The sequence below is a fragment of the Limanda limanda genome, chromosome 11 (genome assembly GCF_963576545.1).
Source record: "Limanda limanda chromosome 11, fLimLim1.1, whole genome shotgun sequence".
Taxonomy (NCBI): Eukaryota; Metazoa; Chordata; class Actinopteri; order Pleuronectiformes; family Pleuronectidae; genus Limanda; species Limanda limanda.
In genome coordinates, this window is record NC_083646.1 from 16119941 (window position 1) to 16141402 (window position 21462).

At 45.5% G+C, this 21462-nt stretch overlaps 1 protein-coding gene across 2 annotated transcripts in view; it reads left to right on the plus strand.

The window, feature by feature from the left end:
* LOC133014350 (transcription factor HIVEP3) overlaps nucleotides 1–20318 on the plus strand; it is a 45858-nt gene extending 25540 nt beyond the window's left edge. For both annotated transcript variants that reach the window (XM_061081561.1, XM_061081563.1), the window contains exons 2-9: nucleotides 5390–7751; nucleotides 8621–8925; nucleotides 9040–11043; nucleotides 11848–11993; nucleotides 16057–16232; nucleotides 16401–16502; nucleotides 17245–17888; nucleotides 18047–20318. In XM_061081561.1, coding sequence (XP_060937544.1) covers nucleotides 5741–7751; nucleotides 8621–8925; nucleotides 9040–11043; nucleotides 11848–11993; nucleotides 16057–16232; nucleotides 16401–16502; nucleotides 17245–17888; nucleotides 18047–18709 — 6051 coding nt within the window. In that variant the 5' untranslated portion in view covers nucleotides 5390–5740 and the 3' untranslated portion in view covers nucleotides 18710–20318. The remainder of the gene's footprint in view (nucleotides 1–5389; nucleotides 7752–8620; nucleotides 8926–9039; nucleotides 11044–11847; nucleotides 11994–16056; nucleotides 16233–16400; nucleotides 16503–17244; nucleotides 17889–18046) is intronic.
* The last annotated feature ends 1144 nt before the right edge of the window (nucleotides 20319–21462 follow it).

Below are 21462 nucleotides of genomic sequence, written 5' to 3' on the forward strand. Positions count from 1 at the left end.
AATTTAGCCCAGGTTGTGGCCAGTTTGTTTTGAGTTCATTATGTCACCACAGGATCAGATTTCTCTCTGGCAGGGGTATTATTAAAAAACTCCCGAGTGCAATCCCTCTCCTGTCATGGAGGTGCGCATTACCCCCGGCTTTGCCTCGCCACTCGCCTCTGATTCAAAGGCCCGGTATTGACCCGCAGTTCACTGGCTCGTGTTTAATCAAAGTGAACAACAGTGCAACGGACGTGAGCTGCCAATCTTATCAAAGCCCTGTGAAATCTTCCCGTCTCGCCTCAGAGGTGCAACGATCCCTGCACGCATCCCGCACAGAGCCGAGGGAGCCAGTGAGTGAGAGCTGTGGTATGTGCTGTTTTTTCAGACGGCGTCCTCCTTAGCGCGCTGCTCCGACTGACAGCAGAGGTATTCCTGGGTGAGTGTGAGTCTTGATGACTCGAGGTCTTATGCTCTGCTGTCTGGTTTCCCCCCCTCCCAGTCTTTCGAGTGTTTCTCCTCTTGGTTCTGTGATTGCTTTGTGTTCCTCCTTATGATTTGAGGCCTGAGTCTGACTGACAGCGTTGTTTATTTGCTGGTGCTGGTGGAAAATGTGTGAGTTAACTTATACTCTGATAATACTGCAGAGCTTCTTCTGCAGCATCAAACGTTTGCTCGTTGTGTTGCTTCCTTGAAATTCTGAGCTGTCAGGTGGCACCGTGCGTATTCATCTGCTGTGACATCAACCCCTCGTCACTCAAAGGAGGTTAGATATCAAGGGTCATGCCAGCTTGTCAACACATGCAGAAACCAAGCATTTCCCCTCTTCACTTCCTGCTGCCAGTGTGTGTCTGTAGTCAGAGAGGATGCTGGGAGATAAATTTAGACCTCCAGCTCCCTCTCCATCTGCTGTTGCTCAGAGTAGGCTGGTTTCCATAGGAACCTGCACCGGGCTACAGCCAGTGAGAAAAAATTGGGGATGTGTGTTTGTGTGTGTGTCTGTGTGTGTGTGTGTGTGCCTGTGTGTGCATGCATTTGGAGGGGCGGTACAGTATGACAGCAGATTTTTTTTTTAAACACTTAAGTGGGTTTATCTATTCTCTGGGCACAAAGTAATTTAATGTTTAGCCCATATTTGTTTCCGTCATTACCAGCTGCACCTCCACTTCTGGGTATTGATGAGGAAATGAAAACTGACTCTGCCGGCTGAACCCTCCTGTGCATGATAATGAAGTTTTAACTGTAAGAGTGCCGCCGAGCTCCCGAGCCGCTTATTGAGCTGGAGATGAGCTCAATGTTTGTTTTATAGGATTTACACACCTTTGGAAGTGAACTCATCTTCCTTATGGGGACAAACAATAAGTCCCAATAATGTTGATTGTTAAATTTAACGTGAAGACGTCTTAATGTTATACGTAGGTTTGGTTTAAGTTATGGTTATTGTTAAGCAAGTAGTAACTAGTAAGTAAATAGTTAAGGTTATAGTAAGTCCAGGAAATCAAAGACAATGTGATGTCCTCTGAAGAAATAGAGACACAACTGTGTGTGTGTGTGTGTGTGTGTGTGTGTGTGTGTGTGTGTGTGTGTGTGTGTGTGTGGGTGTGGGTGTGTGGGTGGGTGTGTGGGTGTGTGTATGAGGACATCTAGTGAGCGCTTCCATGTGTTAGGGCTCCCATGGGAGCAGAAACATCAGTGCCTGCTTCTGCTGACAAGGCCCCTTTGCGTGTCCATACACACACACACTCATGTGTCTTGTCCACACACATTCCTCACTCATCCTGTCTTCTCCTCTCACAGAACCAGTCGTTAATCACATTTTCTTCGCAGACACCAAAACGAAGTTCACACAACAAATCACTGCATGCACCAAACAAGGCTGTTGTGTGAATAATCATAAGGTGGCATTGAGTCAGACTGGAACTGGGCAACACGCTCCTGTGCTCACTGTTTGCCGTTTAGCAAACTGCTACTATTATTAGCTTTGTGGTTTCGAACCGACGCCTGCCGTCAAAAGAGCATTACACTGTATAACAGCTGCATCAGTGGCTTCCTGCTCGCACCTCAGCCTAAAAATAGCACAAAGGGAAGACCGCCCTTTCCCCGCCCTCATCAATGAGGTTAGACAAATTCACACGTCCTGTGTGTTTTATCTTATATGACTGTAATATCCTCATGTTACAGTCAACACATTGTGTGTGTATATGAGCCCCCTGGCGCACTGAAGTGTTGCGTGTCATAGGCAACACTGATAACAAGTCATCCCCGTGGAATGAGGATGATGAGAAAGGAAAACCCCTCGTCGAACAGTAGGAGGATGGGCTGAGTAGTACCAGGGCAGGTCACCTCAGGGCGCCGCAGCTGATTGGCTGGTCAGAGCTGTCAGAGCGGATTTGGCTTTGCTGTGCGCTGGTGGGTATTTCTCTGGAGAGAGTGGTACTGTACGCTGTATGTGTGCTGTAGGGTGTGCGTGTGTGTGTGTGTTTTGGCTCAACGTAGCCTCGACTCTGGCATTCCTTCCCCTCATCTTCCTGGCCAGGCCCTGACTGTGTGTTTCCCCCCTCTCAGAGCTGGCAGTCTAGACGGCCATGAATAATGTAGGCAGCGCTCTCCCTCAACCTTAAACCCTTCTAATCGCCGTGTTTAAGGGCTGCATCAACAGCCATGCCAGAGATCATTAAAACTTACACACTCTTAACCGACCACACGAACAAAGACATTCATTACAAGGAGGTCGAGGCAGACGATTTGTCGAGCTTAACTCCCTCTCCAGTTCTGTTTTCTATGCACAGCATCATCCCGCTTATCACCCGGACCCTAACGTATTTTACCAGTCCTTATCCACACCCACCCTTCATTCATCCGTTTTTTATTGTCACGTCACTTTCCTCTGTGTGTGAGGAACTGCACTGTTCTCTTCGGTAAGCTCCATTCCCCCCTGATCTAACTTCTCCATATGGACCTCCAGAGAGTAATGTGTCCCTCGCAAACAGATCAAGACAGACAAATCTTTAGCTGTCACCACATACACGAGTCCTCCCTCTGCAGCCGAGACTGTAGAAGTGAATTTTAATGGTGTTGATTCGGTTTGTTATGCTGCCTAATTGCCAAGTGCTGATGGTATAAGTCTGCTGTAATCAAAGCGCTGGTCTGCTTGGAGAAAACGCACACTAAACAGATGATCGGCCCTAACAGATGTGTGTGTGTGTGTGTGTGTGTGTTTGGTGTGTGCGTGTGCGTGTCGGGGGATATGGAGCCGAGAATCTGTCAAGTTGTTTCCAATAGGAAGAGTGATTCTCTTTCCTTGTTTTTCCACTGTAAACTGACTGTAATGAAGGCTGACTGTGCCGCGTGTGTTTTTCAGACATATGAATGGAGCGAGTGTGGCTCATTAAAAAAAGAAACTGTCACTGCCGCCTCGCCACCTTAAGCTGCAGTCGTCAGCTGAGCCTGTTTATTCAGCCACCGGATCGCTGCTTCAGTCACTTCTCTCTCCCCCACGTCATCTAACTTTATCTTTCTTACTCCCACTTCAAATGCATGTTTATATTATATTGTAGAACATCTGTGCATTTTCTGTATCTCACCTCTTTACAGTCAGTTTGCTGCATTTGTTCCGCATCGGTGCAAAGCATTTTCTCGCTGTCCTCTTTCCTGGTATATGTTTCTCAGAGCTGTCAGAGATGGTGCACACTGCCTGCACCATCACAGAGCGCTCCGACTGTGAGGTGAACATACACAGTGTCCTCCTTCTGCAAGCACTGATCTCCAGAGTCTGACAGAGTCGGGGGGGGGTGGGGTGGGGGGGATCGCGAGCAGCGTCAACCTCCTCGACGATGATTGATACCCTGGATGAGCCTGTGCTGGGACTGTCAGTGGTCAGGCATGGCTGCTCAGTGAAAATGTTATGATTGGCCCCATCCATTCCCAGAAAGTGTTTTGATTGGCTGCGGCACAAGAATCCTGTGTCTCCAGTTGAGACGGAGTGCAGGATTTGTAGTAAGTGGGAAGTATTACAGAACATACATCTTGATAAAAGAGGAGATTTCATTGTAGCCTCATCTCTTAGTCCTCATGATCATCTATACTCATAAACGCAGCCTTCCAGCGGGGGGGTGTGAGCAGGCACTATTTCAATAGATCCATTTTAATAAAAGCTTATCACGCAACCCTTTTACAACAGATGAGCAACCGCTCCCGTCATGGCCCCTCATAAACACTGCACCCTGCTGGCTGAGGTAGAGGCTGAGACCGAGTTACTGTCAAGTCCTCTTATCTACTAGAAAACAGCCCCCCTCCATATACCCCCCTGAGCTCCGGTGCCAGATCAGATAAGCACAGGCTATCTTTGTATGCTGTCAACACAAACGGTGATTGGCATAAATAGCTTATATAGGGAGTCTATAGTGTTTCTCCCATAGTCTGTATATAAAGATGGACGCCATTAATGCTCCGCTAAAGTGAAGCCAAAGTGTGTCGATCACCACCGGATGGCTGACTCAAGTATACGTCATAACACCTAGCCCATACATGTAATGTAATCTCCTACATGTTAGTGGATGGGACATGGACCAATTAAAAGTCAAAATACAGATGGTACTCCTATTGAAGGAGGCTAAAATATTTCCATTGTTGTCACTGCCTTCTGCCATGTTTTCATTGATGCAAATCAAACCCATGTTGCATGGTGGACCTGCATCTAGGAGCCTGTGGCTTATTTTATATTTCATCATGAAGTGTCTGATTTGAGTGGAGGTGGATTGAGATCACAACTGTTGAATCAAGAGAGTCACGATTATTATGCCTTTAAAAGTGTCACTATAGCAAATATATCTGTACCTAACATTTCTTAATAGATTTACACTAGGTGTGCCCCTGTCTCAAGAATCACTGCACACTGTTCATAATGAGGTGAAGTCAGGACAGATGAGCCCAATAACATGTTGCTGATGCAGTTACCTCGCTGATGTTCTCATTATAGCACTGACCTCAGTCAACATTACTCCAGGAAACTTAACGCTGTTTGTCAAATAACGATATAAGCGAGCAATTTTCAATTAAGAATTTGATAATATGACACTACGATTTTCACTTTTTATTGTTCCAACCCTCACTTTTCTAGACAGTATGGCAGACCCTCTGAAAACCCTTAGGATATCATCTTGTGTGTGTTCTGTTTCTGAGTGTGTAGTAATGAGCCCCGACTTTGACTGAAGTCAACAGAGCAGGACCTTACTTTATCATGGTTTTAATCATGTTTCTGGTTTCTTTTGCAAAGGGAAATGGAAAAAAGGAAAACTTGGGGATATTTTATTACAATTTTAATGCAGAGACAAAACCTTGTTTAGAGAATCTAATACATAAGATTTTAACACTTTTGTGACTCTAAGTTTATTTTTCTTTGGTTTCTTAGACCCCGTCAGAAGCTGAACGGCTGACACACTCGTCATCCAACAAAGAAGATGCAGAGAAGACCTTGCGATTGCTGATACAATGGCTGAGGCTGGACAGAAGCAGAGCTCTTTTGTACAGAGAAATGGTCCATGTTTACCTGCATCCATGCAGCTCCAGGGCACATTTTAATGATGCCTCATTTGGTCATCTGGAATAACTTTTGGCCCACATTGAGAAAGGCCCTCCATTTTGATTTACAACTCAGTCTGTCAATGTTCCCCGGCCTTTGACCTTTCTGCTGCCTGGCGGTGAGCCCCATGAGGCTCCAAGAGCCCTTCCTTGCGTGTCTGTAAGGCCTCCTGCCCACTCTATGGAGGCTGAGCCCAGCCGTCCGGCTGATGGGCAGCGCTCTGGAAGGCAAGAGCAGCAGCATGTGACAGCTGAATCCTCAGTAGGATCTTGTCCACCTCAGCAGCCCCAGCAGCCTCCTTATCCTCGTCCTGTGCACAGAGCCTTGGGCCGCCTGCAAAATCGCCAACCCAAACGCAGTGACCTTCGGCTTCAGCAGCAGCAAGCACTAGCATGGCAGCATTCAGACAACCCAGGTCCCTCAGGAGGCAGCTTCTTCTCTCCAACGTCCCCGTCAACCGCGTCCCTCCATTCTACTTCCTCCACCCAGGGTGAGCATGGTCATGGGGTCCCATCTCAGTCCAGCCAAGAGAGCCAAGAAGGGGTCAGCTCCCCCAGAAAAGGGGAGAAGAAACCCCAGAAACCAGGGAAATATGTGTGCACTTACTGTGGCCGTCCATGTGCCAAGCCAAGCGTTCTTCAGAAACACATTCGCTCCCATACAGGAGAAAGACCCTACCCTTGTGCTCCCTGTGGCTTTTCTTTCAAGACCAAGAGCAACCTGTACAAGCACCGCAAGTCCCATGCCCATCGCATTAAAGCAGGATTGGCATCCAGTCGTGATGAGCCCAGTTTGAGTGGACCAGAGGGCAGTGGTGCCGGAGAAGACCCAGAGGAACACACAGAAGGAGAAAGCACTGAGTCAGAGGAAGAGACAGGCCAACACAGGCCTCAGGGTAAGGTTTCCTCGAAAGTGATGTTGGGACAGCAGAGGAAAGGTGGTAAGGAAGTGCTGGTAGGCTCAGAGGAGAGCCAGAGGCCTGAAGACTCCCAGGCTGTCAAGCAAAGGTTGGCACTGAGACTAAGTGAAAGGAAGCGTGGACCCAAGGCTTCTTCGGATGACCCTTCCTCTTCCTCCCTCTCCACCTCATCTTCCTCTCTGGGCCCTGGCAGTAAAGGCAGCACAGAGTCTGGCTACTTTTCCGGATCAGGCAGCACTGACCTGTCTCAAGTTAGTCCCCCCAGTGCTAGTGTCAAAACCTATGCAGAAATTATTCTGGGGAAATATGGACGACTGGGGGGGCAGCAGCGCAGTCCCCATCATCAGCAACCTCATTCCTCGCTCTCCTCATCTTCTGGAACAGAGGACAAGAGCATTCCCTTCACTGTACCCAAAACCCAAGTAATAGAACACATTACGAAGCTCATCACTATCAATGAAGCAGTAGTAGACACTAGTGAGATTGACAGCGTGAAGCCCAGACGCTCCTCTCTGTCCAGGAAGAGCAGCATGGAGTCACCTAAATGTACTGCTCCTAAAGATCTCAGCACATTTGATCCCAAATCAGAAACCCCCGGACCCAGTGGTTTGAGGCACCTCCACAATCCTGAGGCAGCTCCATCTGGTACCCAGGAGCTGTCATCAGTGCCTATGATTAGAAGCCACTCCATGCCTTCCTCCACCAGCCAAAAGGAGCCCTCCACCTCTGGCCCCATGTCACCCAGACGTTACCGTCTCTGCCAATCATTTGATGAGCAGCAAGCAGTGGTAGCGGAGATGAGGGCTGGTCATGTTCAGCGTATGCTCAAGCGCCAACCTGCCATAGAGGTGCCCCTGGGAGCTGAGTTAATGCTGGATAGGGACAGTCCCACCACCACCTCAGCCAGAGGTAGGGAGCTAGCCAGGCAGCCGCAGCAACAGCAACAGAAAAAAAGTCCCAGTCTGTTTGAATGTGAAGCATGTGGCACTCACTTCCAACACAGTGAAGGCTATGAGACCCACAGAGGCGTCTGCCCAGGACACCAGACGCTGGAACAAGAGAGCAGGGATGTGAGAACAACATGCAGGGAGGATCGCCCCCCGATGATGATGCACTATAAGTTCCGGGCACTGGCTATGGCTGTGAGGAAGAGGAGGAAAGAGGAGAGCCTGGAGGAGGACCCTCCCAGCCCTGGATCTGTAGCTGTGTCAGGCAGCTCTGCAGGCCTCATTCCAGTGCCAAGCAGACAGGAACACGACCAGGCCCTCTCAGGTCTGTTTATGCATCCCATAACCCTTATCCTGCATGAGTAATAATTTCCTAGTCAGCCAGCTCTTTCTATCCTCTCTTAACAACTGAGAAACCCAAATAAGTTTGGGAAAGATTGACATAACAAGTCAATATCTACATTCACATCATTCATGTAAAGCAAAAAAAACAGAAAGGAACTAGAATGGTACTAAGTGCATACCTTTGCCAAAGCCCAACAGGCCGCTTAAATTCAATCAAGCCACACCAAACTTCACAAACTCATAGATATCGGTCTTCCTAATATGCCAGATTGTTTTCGTCAAGATCGACAAATTACTCCCTGTGAAGATGTTGAAAATATTGTGGATTAACCACAAAATATACTACGGTTCCCTTATGAAACCACATTTAAATTAATAAGATCTGGATTTTGTTTAGGATAGGCACCAAATTTAACTTAATCAAAAATACCAGTACCCTAAACATGCCTGATTTTTTTCAGCAAGATCCATTAATTATTCTTTGTAAAATTAACGTTAATGTTTATCAAACATGCTTTGTAACTATGTTACATAAAGTAAATAAAAAAATCCTAGATCTGCCCCATGATTCAGATCCACACCAAAATGTAATATTCTTCCCTGAGCATCCTTCCACAAAGTTTTGTAGCAATCTGTCAAGTAGTTTTTGCGTAATCCGGCTAAGTAAGACACAAATAAGTGCAGATGAAAACATAAGCTCCTTGGAGGAGGTACAAATTACCACATTAAATAACACTAAACTACAGATTAGGCACAGAAATGCACTAAATTGTAAATATCATAATTCAAAAAAACAGTACATCAGTATGATATAATGACAGTTTTTTTGTTTATGCTATATGTGTTTAGGTGTTTCTGTAGCGACTGAGCCAAAAGAACAGCAGCAGCAACAGCAGCAGCAGCAGGACAGGAAGGGTGTGTCCGTCATCCAACACACAAGCTCTTTTGAGAAGCAGGAGAGTATATCCATGGAAAGTCAGGAACCAGACCTCAGAGAGAGTCAGCAAACACAACAACCCGAGCCAAAACCATCACCCTCTACATCTCGCCTTATCCGCCAGTCAAACATCCAAGTGCCAGAGATACTTGTAACTGAGGAGCCTGATGCTGACATGCCACCTGTGTCACCGCCAGTGATAGCATCCTCATCCAAGGTACAGGAGTATTTAAAGGAGTACTGTGTATTTTTATGCATTTTTGTACGACTGACTGCCTTTCTTGCCAACTCTTTCTATATGATAAATTAATAAACTCTCTATCTGTCCTAGGAGACAGAGAGAATGGAGGAGTTCCAGTGGCCCCAGCGTAGCCAGAGTCTGGCCCAGCTCCCTGCAGAGAAGCTGCCACCAAAGAAGAAGAGACTCCGTCTGGCAGAAGCAGCCCAGTCGTCAGGGGAGTCCAGCTTTGAATCTGTGTCTCTGTCTCGCACCCCCAGTCAAGAGAGCAACATCTCCCACACTTCAAGCCTTTCTGCTACTTGTGAAGACACATTGAGATCAGAGCCTGTCGTCTGGGCTGTCAGTAGCCAAAGCTCCCAAATGTTGATGGTGCCATCTCCTTCCCACCAACACCATCAAAGCCACAAGGAGATGAGGCGCTCTGCCTCAGAGCAGACCCCAGCCAGCCCCCAGCAGACTGAGCAGATCTCAGACACTAGAAGCAAATCTTTTGACTATGGGTCTCTGTCCACTCAGCAATCAACGTCCTCCTGGAAAGAAAGAAGAAAGTGTCTGCTGGTGAAGCACGCCACCTTAGGGGAACCTGAACAAGAGGAAGGGGCCAGCATGAGTCAGTTGTCTCGAGCAGAGAGTGCAAAGCCTGGGCCATCCCGCTCCGTCCTCCCTCCTCTCTGTTCAACTGAGTCACATCCCCGGTTCAGTCTGGAGGCCACAGGGAAGGCTGTGCAGCTGTTCCAGCCACGAATCTTCCCATCCCCTCAGGATGTGCTGCCTCTGCAGGCTAGAAGCCAACAGGCCTTTCCCCCAGGATCGCTATCCCAGCTACTCCCTTGCACCACAGCCATCTCTGAAGTGCTGTCCACCCAGATCATCCACAGAGCCTTCTTACATTCAGGACCTCCACACATACCAATACACCCAACACAGATCCACTTGTCAGAACATTTGGGTATACCACTGCATCAGCTTCCATTAGGTCCTCTCCAGTTCTCTTCCAGCTCTAGACCTAGTCAGTCTATATACCTACCTGTTCCTCCAAGACTTACCACACATGTTCCAGTAGACAGCAGACCCTCTATGTCTTCTGACCTCATCCGTCAATCCCTTGTTACAATCTCCCACCACCCCATGCAGCCAGTCATTGCCACCTGCTTGGCACAGCTTACACCAGTCGTGTCCCTAGTGGTTCCAGTGCGCCTCCCGACACATATGCCTACCTATGCCAGTGCCATTTATACCACCCTATCCCAGATCCTGGCCTGCACAAGCTCACAGGAACCCATCTCTTGCACAGCTATGGTCATCATGGGTCAGGTTGAGCGAGAAAAGCTGCAGCGGTCCTACCTGAAGGTCCCTTCTCCAGACATCGTTCTTCCTCTGTCCCTGCCTGCCGTGCTGGCCTCAGGGTCTGGGGAGGGATACAGTCCTCTGGGGGCTGGAGGGAGTAAACGGATGCTTTCTCCTGCAGCCAGTCTGGAACTCAGCACAGAGGCTCAGCGTCACCAGAAAAGGGTAAAAGAGGAAGAGGAGGGGGAGCAACATAAGGCAGGAGATGAGGAGGAGGAAGATGAAGAACAAAAAGTAAGAGGGGAGGAAGAAAGTAAAGCTAGTGGGAGCAAACTGGTTGAGGGAGAGAAGAATCAACCTGAGAGGGTGGAGGCAAAAACTGTGAAAGTGGAGAGAGAGCAGGAGAAAGTGTCCAAGAAACATAACAGGCAGGAAGTGGAGGAGAAGGAGTCGACTGTCAAGACAGGTCAAAAAAAGGAAGAGGTGCCGGTTGTGGAGGAGGGAGTGGCGAGGGGGAGCACCCCTTCATACCCCAGCCTCCACACCGCCACCTCAGTCAACTGGTGCTACCTGAATTATGTCAAACCCAACCCATCTGTCCAGAGTGATGCCCGCACCTCAGTTTACTCTACCTGGAGCATAAGTGCTCACAACCCCAACCTGCCGGGCCTCAGCACGAAGATGGTCTTGTCTCTGCTGTGCTCCAAACAAAAGCACAGCGCAGAGACGTACACCATGGCCACAGCACCAAGTCCGGCCAAAGGCAAACTGGCAACTGCCAATAGCAGGACCCCGCTTGTGTCAGAGGTAAACATAACCACAATACATCCTCACTGAATGTTAATGTAGACCAGTCTGACAAACACTGAACAGACTGTTTTGCTATGACCTTTTTATGTGTCGGTTTTACATAAAACCACATTAAGGGGAACTTAAAGCGAAACTGCAATTATACACTGTTTTCAGGTTTTGAGCATATATTGTATATAATGATATCATGACAGCTCCCCAAAAGCCAAGGCATCTTGATCACCACCTGGTGGCTGGATGCAGTATAGATCATAAACCCTACTTCCTCCATGTTAATGAATTGGACATAGACTCAACAAACGTTACATTTGAGGAAGTTCTCATTACTGGGATGTTTGGTTTTAATTAGTAATTTGATGCCATAAAGACAGGGTGAAACATCATGATTGACAGCTGAGGCTGATACACATATTAATTTTGTGTGTGTATCAGTGAGACTTCGCTACCATGGCTCCATTCCCCATCGCTACAGACTCTCGCTCAAAATGCGCAAGATGGCGACGTTGGTATCTGGGATATTTTGGCTTCATTTCTGCTTAGTGAGAGGAAGCAGAGACATTTCGTCCATCCTATGTTCTTGTTAAGAAGCTACTTCTGTGTTTTTGAAAAAAGTTAATTTGGGAACTTTCCAAAATCTGATAAAACTAACGTCTACAAAGTGAGGTAGCTTGAATTACAAGTTTGAAAATGATAAATAAGGAATGTTGATTTAGGCTGTAAGGGTTGATCTAGTTTGATTTAGGACACAGTCAAGATTTTATTTTAAAGTGTTTTGAATATTTCTGTGTGTCTTGAGTGTAGCTACATGCCACCCCAGCCAGCACCGTCACTGAAGTAAAGGATCAGCAGCAGCATGAGAAGGAGGAGCCTAAAGAGATGAAAGAAGAGGAGGAACCCTCCACTTCCAAACAGAGTGAGCCCCCTCGTGTTCGCATCTTCGAAGGCGGGTAAGAGCTACAGGAGCGACACTGTCAAAATGCACATCATTTTATTCAATATTCAATATTTGGGGAATAATGGCACTGCCTCATTACACAAGTAATCTGTTATTCAGTCACAAACCAATGCTTGGTGACGGTGAAACAGCAACTATGAGAAGCTGATGAGAGCGTGCAGAGAATGACAGTAACAGATGGGAGGCAGCAGAGCCAGCAGGGACTTCATTTGTACCTGCAGCCAAGCTTTTTCCTTGTGCTGTTGGCATGAACGTCTGCATTTTAGAAGTGCTAATTTGGAGAGATAGAAGCATGTGTGTGTGTAAGTGCGCGTGTGTGTGTGTTTGTGTGTGTGTGTGTGTAATGTTTTACTTCACTACATTCACATATTTGTGCTTTCCATCAATTTCTGATTGATCTTTTGCAGTGCAGCCTGTCCTCTTTCCCAGGTTTATTGTGCTGGGAACAGAATTTTGAAATTCTGCAGCGTCTGTAACATTTAAAGTGTCTCGATCGCCTCTTGGTTGATGGCTGCTGTTATAGGTCATAAATGCTCCCTCCTCTATGTTAGTGCATGGGACGTGGACCAAACTAACAAATCATTCTGTCATTTTCTGTAGTTCACACACTGATATATGTGTTAGGTTTGGTTTTCGATGCTATGGAAATGGGATAAAACGTCACGATTTATAGATGAGACTTCCTCATGATTGGTCAAGCCAAAATATCAACGAGACATCGCTACTGCTACTCCATCCCTCATCACTTCTTTGCAGAATCTGGCTCCAAATGTGCAAGATGGAGTTTGTATCTGGACATTTTGGGTTTTATTTCTAGATAGTTGGAGGAAGTGAAGACGCGTCAACCATCTTTATATCCAGTCTATGGTCTGTATGGTTCAGTTTGTACAGAATAAATTGTTGTTATAGATAATTGATAAACAATTAACTAAAAGAACACACTGGTTTTCCTTTTGATGGGCATTTTTATAAAATGTTTAGAGGTGATGTTAGAGATTTGTGTGTGTGTGTGTGTCTGTTTGTGTATGACAACACTTGCACATAAAGGCACACACATTGAGCCTGAATGAGTTGTCTGCTTAACCATAGATAAGGCACTAATTACCAGTCAAATTATCATTTGCAGGCACACATTACACACATCCAAGAAGAGTGTTTTTGTTAAAGCCCACAGCTTTCCTCCTTCTACACCCCGTCTGTCTCCATTATCCTTCTCCCTCTACTGGCTCTGCCTATTTCACTTTGGGAGCTCCTCCAGTTTTACATTCCCATGTATTATATTCTGGTCATTCACTGTCAACCTCCCATGTCTCCTCTCTCTGTGTGTTTACACCCCTTGATGTCCTGCTGTATTTTTTCCGTGCATGCAAATAAGCTGCAGCTACTCACTCAACATCACAGCTGAATGTTTTGCACGCTGACTCTGTTAGGACTCATTACGCCTTCATCCCTTTTGTCAACACTTGGAAATCATGACTGTGCACCTCTCATTTTATCTCAGAGAAGTACACTGTTTTAAGAAGATGCATCATGCAGCTTTGTTTTCGTTCCAATGGCTTGAACAATTTCATTTTGATCCAATGTCAGAGATCCTTTAAGGAAAGAGGAGTGCCACGGTTTAGTTTATTAGCATCACAGACCTAAGAAACATATATGGGATCAAGGCAGTAAGTAAACATAAGCTGCTTTCAGATGAGCAATGAACTCTGGATATCTGACCCAAGAATTCCAGAGGGTCTGAATGAGTCCGTTGCTCTAGGCATTGTCTGGAAGTTTTCATGCCTGCCCCATAGTAAAATGACCAGGAAATATCTAGTGAGCCTGTGTGAGAATACAGCAGAAAAATTATATCACAAAATGGATGCAAAACACAGACGAAGATGTCAACTTGGAAAGACATACGTGACTACATTCGTGGCTCTTTAGTGATAAGGGCTGATGTAGATGTGCTGTGAAAGAAAACACGCACATTTTGCAGCAGAATGTAAATGTTGTTTTCTTCCTCCTGCATGCTCCATGACGCCATCCCTCACCTGAATGTTCCAGACTTTATCCTGCTGCGTTCTTCATAAATGAAAGACAAATACAATTTCTGAAAAATTGGGTACAGACATTTCCATGTCTGAAAATAGCTCTAGTAGTTCCTTCTTGTTGGCAGTGGAAGTCTCCGGTATGTGAGCTTCAATTCCTGTTAGTGTGCACAAGCTGTTTCCTTCTGGTTGTCTAAAGATGCAGATTGATTTCAATGGTGGAAGCGGTCACGCTGCGGATTTGCCTTGACACTGGTGACCACACTGGGGACATGGTCATTATTATTTCTGAGCAGAGTTTGTGTCAGAAAGCTTCAGATTGTGACTGAAGTATGTTTCATTGTTTGCTGTGTTTAAATTCACATTCAGCCTCATCATTAGAGCTACGGCAAGAGCAGGAGCGGAATGACAGTCGACTTCACTGAGAGACGTGCTGCTGATTTAACGTTCGATGTGTGAAGTGCAACTCCTGCCTTGTGGGTGTTTATTTTTAGCAGTAGGAAGAAATGCTGCGTGCCAGTAAACAGTAGCCAGCCACTGAATGAAGACAACATAATGCTACTGTTGAGACTGTTTTACAGTTGTGTAACGATTTGTTATGAATTGCAGTGGCTGCTTCTGTTATACAACAAGGAGCATTCACACTGCCTGGGTTCTTGTCGATGTGCTGCATATCCAGTAATTAAACACACTGGATATTCACCAATAGGAAAGAATTGTGCGTCTCTTCAAGAGTTGCGAAAGCGGATGAGTATTTCATAGAGGACAATTCATTCAGATTGAGAACGTCTGCGGTCCAATGTGCACATAAATAACCTCTCGGTAAACACCAAGATGGAGTATAAACAATGTTTTTATAGACTAGTACTAAATGTGTAACTAGATTTTTATATATAGTATCTATTTTAGCTTGTTGGCCAGAGCCTGGCCTCCCTTCCACCCCTGTAGCTGCTGCTGTTGTTGGCAGAGCCACCTGATCGCAGCAGAATAGCTGGTATTTTCTTGTGTGCCCAGGGTGTAGCAGAAGAGACAGCCCAGGGTGCTACTGGGGTTTTGGTGGGGCTTTCCCAACCTGCCTCCATAAAGAAAGCCTTGTAGTGTGTTGTGTCTGTGTTTGTCTGTCACTCTGTGTGTGTGTGCGTGTGTGTGTGTGTGTGTGTGTGTGTGTGTGTGTGTGTGTGTGTGTGTGTGTGTGTGTGTGTGTGTGTGTGTGTGTGCGCTGCACAAACACTGCTACACTTACATTCACTATAAACATTAAAGCTGCACTAATCAATAGTTTTTGGTAGAACAGCTCAAATGAGATTAATCACACAAGTCTGTAGTTCCACTACAGCCCCTTTTTGAGTGTTTAACGTCTTTTAGAACATTGTTTTGGTTCTTTAAGACGCAAATTTATCAACCTTGTTTCCCCCAGCTGCAAGTTTGCATGTAATTCATAGACTTTATATAAAGATGTACGACATGACGGCTCCCCCAAAGGTGAAGCCAAAGCATCTTGATCGCCCTCTGGTGGCTGGCTACGTTATAGGTCACAAATCCTGCCTCCTCCATGTTCATGGACCAAACTAAAAAGTAAATGCCAAATACAATTTTTCCCAAAGATGGATTCTTTCATTTATGATAGTTCTTATCGCATTGATGTCGTGTTTATTTTCTGTTAAGTTTGATATTTGATCCTTCACAAATGGGTTGAAACATCATGATTGACAGCTAAGTCTGTTGGGATTGGTCGAGCATGTGTATCAACGGCACCTTACTATTGTGGCTCCTGCACAGTACCAATCATATACTTCTCATCACTGCATTTGTGATTAGTGGGAGGAAGTGGAACCCAATCGTCCATGTTTAAGTCTATGGTGTAACTGGTCAACTGAGTGTAAGGTGTTGCACTATGGTGTTGGTATTTTTGGTTTTGTGGACCAAGAAGCTGTTTATGTATTGAGTGGTTTTATATGAAGGTAATCCCAAATTGTGATTCTGCTGCAACCAAATCTTTCTGCTTCTCTTTCTCTTGTATCTTAGGTATAAGTCCAATGAAGACTATGTTTACGTGCGAGGTCGCGGCAGGGGGAAGTACATATGTGGAGACTGTGGCATCCGCTGCAAGAAGCCCAGTATGCTGAAAAAGCACATCCGAACGCACACCGATGTCCGTCCGTACACTTGCAAACACTGCAACTTTGCCTTCAAAACCAAAGGTAAGGCAAAGTATGAAGTTGCTTGGAACACACAAACTGGGCTTCTGTTGTTGTTACATCATGTTATGCCTGGTGCTCACATTTTACCTCTGCTGCGGAAACGTCCTCGCTTTGCCCTGTGCAAGTCAAGGGCAATTCTCTAATGCGCTTTCCTTGTTCCTTTCCCAGGAAACCTTACCAAACACATGAAGTCAAAGGCTCATGGGAAAAAATGCCAGGCGATGGGGGTCTCTGAGTCATCACTGGACGAGCCAGAGAGCGAGGAAACAGGTACTTAAGAGGGGATGGGGGGGAGGCAACTCGCATGTTTCCCCACCGCTGTAGAGAAATATTGGTACACAGCTGGATGAACGCCCGTGATGAATTGTAGTCGCTCCGACAGCTTACATAACACCATGTTCTATTCTCCTCCCTTCGGCCTTGCATAAGAAATAGTATGAAAAAGTATCCGATAAATAAATAAAGAATACAGAGCATACAACGCCACCTAGCTGTTTCCTTCCTAACCTTCCTCTGCTACCCCTCTTGATGACGTCTCCTTCTAGCCGACAGACTCCACTCAGCACAGCCAAGGACGCGCCTTTCAACCGCCTTTCCATTCAAAAGACTTTTTGAGATATTTTCTGAATAGAAGCATATTCATTTAGACTCCGGTCTTTTCATCCTCAGTTGATTTATGAAATTGGTTCAATGGGTGGTGGTTGAGGTTTGTCAGAAAGATGCAGTATGATGTCCCGAAAATGTTTCTTTCTCTCTTATACTTCTTTTACACCAAAATTAGTGGGAATGCGCACGTTCACCCTGGTTTCACATTTCAATCACTTGAACAAACTCTTGTCTACTGCAGACGAATTTGACCCGGAGGAGTGAATGCCGATTGTATCCATTCCCATTGCTAAAGCCAGTTTTAGCGGATGTTACTGAGATTTAAGACTATGTAAATTCAGTACAGCAGGTTTAGGGTTCAGTGGATGTAAACAATGTGTATGTTTGTCTGTGTCTGCACCAACAGCTGGAAGTGAGGAACGTGTTTGTGGCTCAGAGGATAAGGAGGAACATCAGTTTTCCGACGTGGACGAGTCTGAGGACGACGACGATGACAATGAGGAAGAGGAGTCCGTATCCCATGACGACCAACCGTCCTCCTGTTCGTCGGACACACACCAATCAACAGGAGGGCGCTCCAGCAGCAGTAGGCCCTCTCAACAGGGCACCCCCGACCCCGAGGCCCCCGCAGGCCCCAGCCCCAGTCAGGAGCACTCGCCGAGGGGGGTGTGGCTCCGCAGGCGAGCCACCTCACCAGGCAGCAGGAGAGCTCTGTTCTCCCGGCGGGCCTGGAAGGCGTCACCGAGAGCCTTCTCCCCCAGCAGTGAGAGCTGCTCCCCCAGCCGCAGCCTCTCCCCCCGTCTGGAGCTGTCCTCACCCATCCACAGCCTCTCCCCCAGGACTGAGCTGTCCTCACCCAGCCGACATGTCTCCCCTTCACCTGAAAGAGGACCATCTCCCATCAGAGCCCTCTCTCCGCTTCGTCCCGTTTCGACCAGCTGCTACAGGTCACGAGCCCGGACCCCTCCTTGGCCGCTCTGGTTACAGCACAGGACCCCTGGATACCTGCCGTGGGAGAGTCCCAGCACACAGGGTAGCCAGGTCCAACTGGTGAGTCTCTTTTTTTTAAATAGCTGTGCCTTTAAATTTGAACTGAGAAATCGACCATTTCCTCTGCACTTTCCTCATCCTATTTTAGAGTACAGCACCTGTGTAAAAGCAGAGCAAGTGCATAAAGTATAATGATGAATTGTTTGCTCCCTCTACAGGATCAAAGAGGTACAGCAGTTGGTGGAGGGACACCATTACCAGAAACCAGCTTGTTTCCTGCTGCTTTTCGTCTTTCTACATGTGAAAGTTATCCCGCCCACCAAGCAGCAGACAACATCTTCAGCCATCTTCCCATGCACTCCCAACAAGCCAAGGTCCCCTATCTGATGATCTCCATCGGAGGAATCCAAATGGTACAGGCCAGACCCAGGTCCCACCCGACCACCCCCTCATCCCCAACGTCTCCCCCCATGGAGGGGATGTCACTGGCCAGGTTCGAATCAAACTGGAGTGGGACCCCCAGAACTCAAGGGCTTAGGACTCCTGGAGACCACTGGTCAGAGCACCAGGCAGCAGGAACCAGCCAGTCAGGGCGGTGGGGTCTCAGCTCAGCTCCGGCACGTTCCATACCGGAGTTGGAGACCACAGACTCAAAGCAATATGGCAGCTCACACAGCTCCGCCCACACTCGCCGGTCTGCCACTGAGACCACGGAACGCTGTCTCAGAGACAGTGGTTTGATGGCGCCCTTCAGTCCAGCAGCCGCCGTAGCCTCGGGTCTCATTAGACAGCAGCCAGAAGGGGAGGAGCCACCATCCAATAGTGATCCAGTCGAGGGAGGAGCTAAAGGAGGCTCAGCCAGAACAGACCAGAGCACTTAACAGTGTCGACAACTTGATGCGTCGTGCATCCCATTTTGCTTTATTGGTTGCTACACTAGTCTTGTTTTTTTATTGCTTTGTTTTTATACAGTTTTCAATACTATTGTTAACTTTAATGTTTGTTCCTTGGCAACATTCAGGTTTGTTATAAACAAATGCACTTTTTTCTTTGTGAAAATGTATCTGTAAATCTATATATAAATTATATATATATGTATATATGGTCAAAAGTTTTATAACACCTGCATTTTTCCAGTTGTTACTGAAATTTACAGTGTGATGTCTCAGTGTCTCTGAAATTAAAGCACAGAACAATTAAAATAAAGATTAAAAAGGATGAATGGAATCACAAATCTTAAATTGAATCAACATTTTTTTGACTCCTTCAGCAGCTGAACTGACTTGTGGTATTTTTCCTACAGTGATAATGAAATATTGTTCATCTCGACATCTGTTTCTTTGCTTTTCAGTTCATCATAAACCATCATTTTTTTCTGATATTCATTCTCATTATGTTGCTGTAGGATGAACCTCTGACCAACTTGTCTGTCTTCCTCTGTTACCATTTTTTTTTCCAATCTGATGGAAATATACAGTTCTTCCTCCTGCAGCACACTGTTGTTGTAATGTATCAGAGGGTGTAGCTTGTTCCTACACTGCCTTTCTATATACAGGGTTTTAAGTAATCAACAAAATGTGACAAACTTGTAGGAATATTCAAATTCATCTTAATTTATTTCATAACTGTTTACCAAGGAACTTACAAGATTTAAAAAATTTGTGTCAGGTTAAATAGCTGGATGTGAGCTGGTTAACTTTCAATAAAAACTGGAAAAAATTGGGTTTATACACTTTTGTTTTTAGATTCACATATATACATATACAGTTAATATCCCTCCTGTATCAATTGATACTGGTAATCTTCTTAATGTCTGTTTAAATATATGACAAAGGAACATGAATACATTTGTAAATGACCAAAATCTTGAAAGACAAATTATTCATTTTATTCTGTTTGTCCAGTATTACTCAAACTATAGTTACTTGTGCCTTTTCTGTCCAGGATTGTGTTTTTGACATGTACAGTACAGACAGACAAAGAAAAGAGGAGGCTGTGAAATTTTATATCTGCTTACTCTTTTGTGTCGTTCAGGAGGGTTCATATTTGGTGTTTTGATTGTTTCTGTTCTAAAGGCCATTGCTTTAACGCCAGGGTAACCAAGAATAACACAGTGGAAATATTTGAAGGAGCAGCAGAAAAACGTGTCAGAGGAAATGCACTGAAGATCTATTTTTTATTACAAAAGATTTTAGATTAAGATATATCTCTGTACAGGGAAGAGAGCTCTTTATTTATTGTTATTTGATGATAAGGATGATCATTGTTTCAAGCTCTTTTTTTGGTTTTGGTTTTGTTTTGTTTTTTACTTTTTATTAATGGAAAAAAATGACTTTGTTACATCTGTGTGTTTTTTCATGATGCTCTTGTGACTTGAATTGGTGATAAAGACGCCAGATGGAGTGGCTGGTGCCGGAGGATCAAGTGCCCTGCAGATTTCCCACACAGCAAAATTTCTAGTCACTGAGGAAATAAAAAAATACACCAAAAGCCCTTCAGGTTGTGTCTTTCATTCATTTTATCACAGCTACAAAGTTTGAACCAAATGCCTTTAAATACAGTGCAGGAGAGGTTTAGGACAGAATACGTGTTCAATGACTTTTTGAACTAATTGAAGTCATGAAGTTGGAAGATGAAGAAAGAAAACATCGAAACTACTTCATGAAAAGTTGTGATGGTGTCGAGCTGAAACCTCATTTTAGAAGAACAGCAGCAGTTGTTGCTCAGAGTGTGGCTGCGGTCGGAGACAAAAAGTGAAAAAAAAAATGTCATACAATATTGTTTGTGGTACTTGTTTGATGAGGTTGCCTTTGATATCATCTACCAGTTTGTTTGACAACTTGTGGCTCTTTGTGCTACTTAGTGGTGTTGCCTTGTTGTTTGTGATGTTTGTGATGTTAGGCCCTGTGAGGGAAATATGGCGGGAAGAAGGAATGGAGTTTTTTCTGGAGGCCCAAAAATAAGACAATGCATACAAAGAGAAAAGGAATAAACTGAATCCACAAAAAAGCCCTAAACAATAAAACAATTCCATAACAAGCCTGATTTTCTAGTATGAGGTGATACGTAGCTATAGTCACTTTAAAGTATATTTGTCCTGCATAAAGAAACTTGCATTTTTTACTATTTTGTTTGTTCAATAACAAGTTGTTTTGGCGAGAATTTCAAATATGACTTTTCTGTAATATTTCTTAAGTACACATTGCTTCGGAGATTTTTCAGGAAATACAGTCTTTAACTGACTTTCTTGTGGGAGCAACAATTGTGTATTCTCTGCCTATGACCACTAGGTGTCCTTAGTGGGTCAGGTGTCGTTCAACAGTGCATTTCTCATCTACACTGTTAAGAGGTTAGAAATAATGTGTTCTCAAGACAAAGTCGATGGATGTTTCCTAACAGAGGACACACGCACCTTTCAGAGGGAATTCACTTTATCACCTGTAACGCGACAACAACATCTAACAAAAATGACATGCCTGTGAATTCCAGGAGCTGTGGCTACATGTGTGCGTTAACAGTGGATTCATTCTGTAACTCTGCTGCCTGAACAAACACACACACACACCTTTATTCTGCAGGCAGATCATTAATCAGCTCTAAAGGTTTACTCTGATTGAACAGGGATGACTCTGTA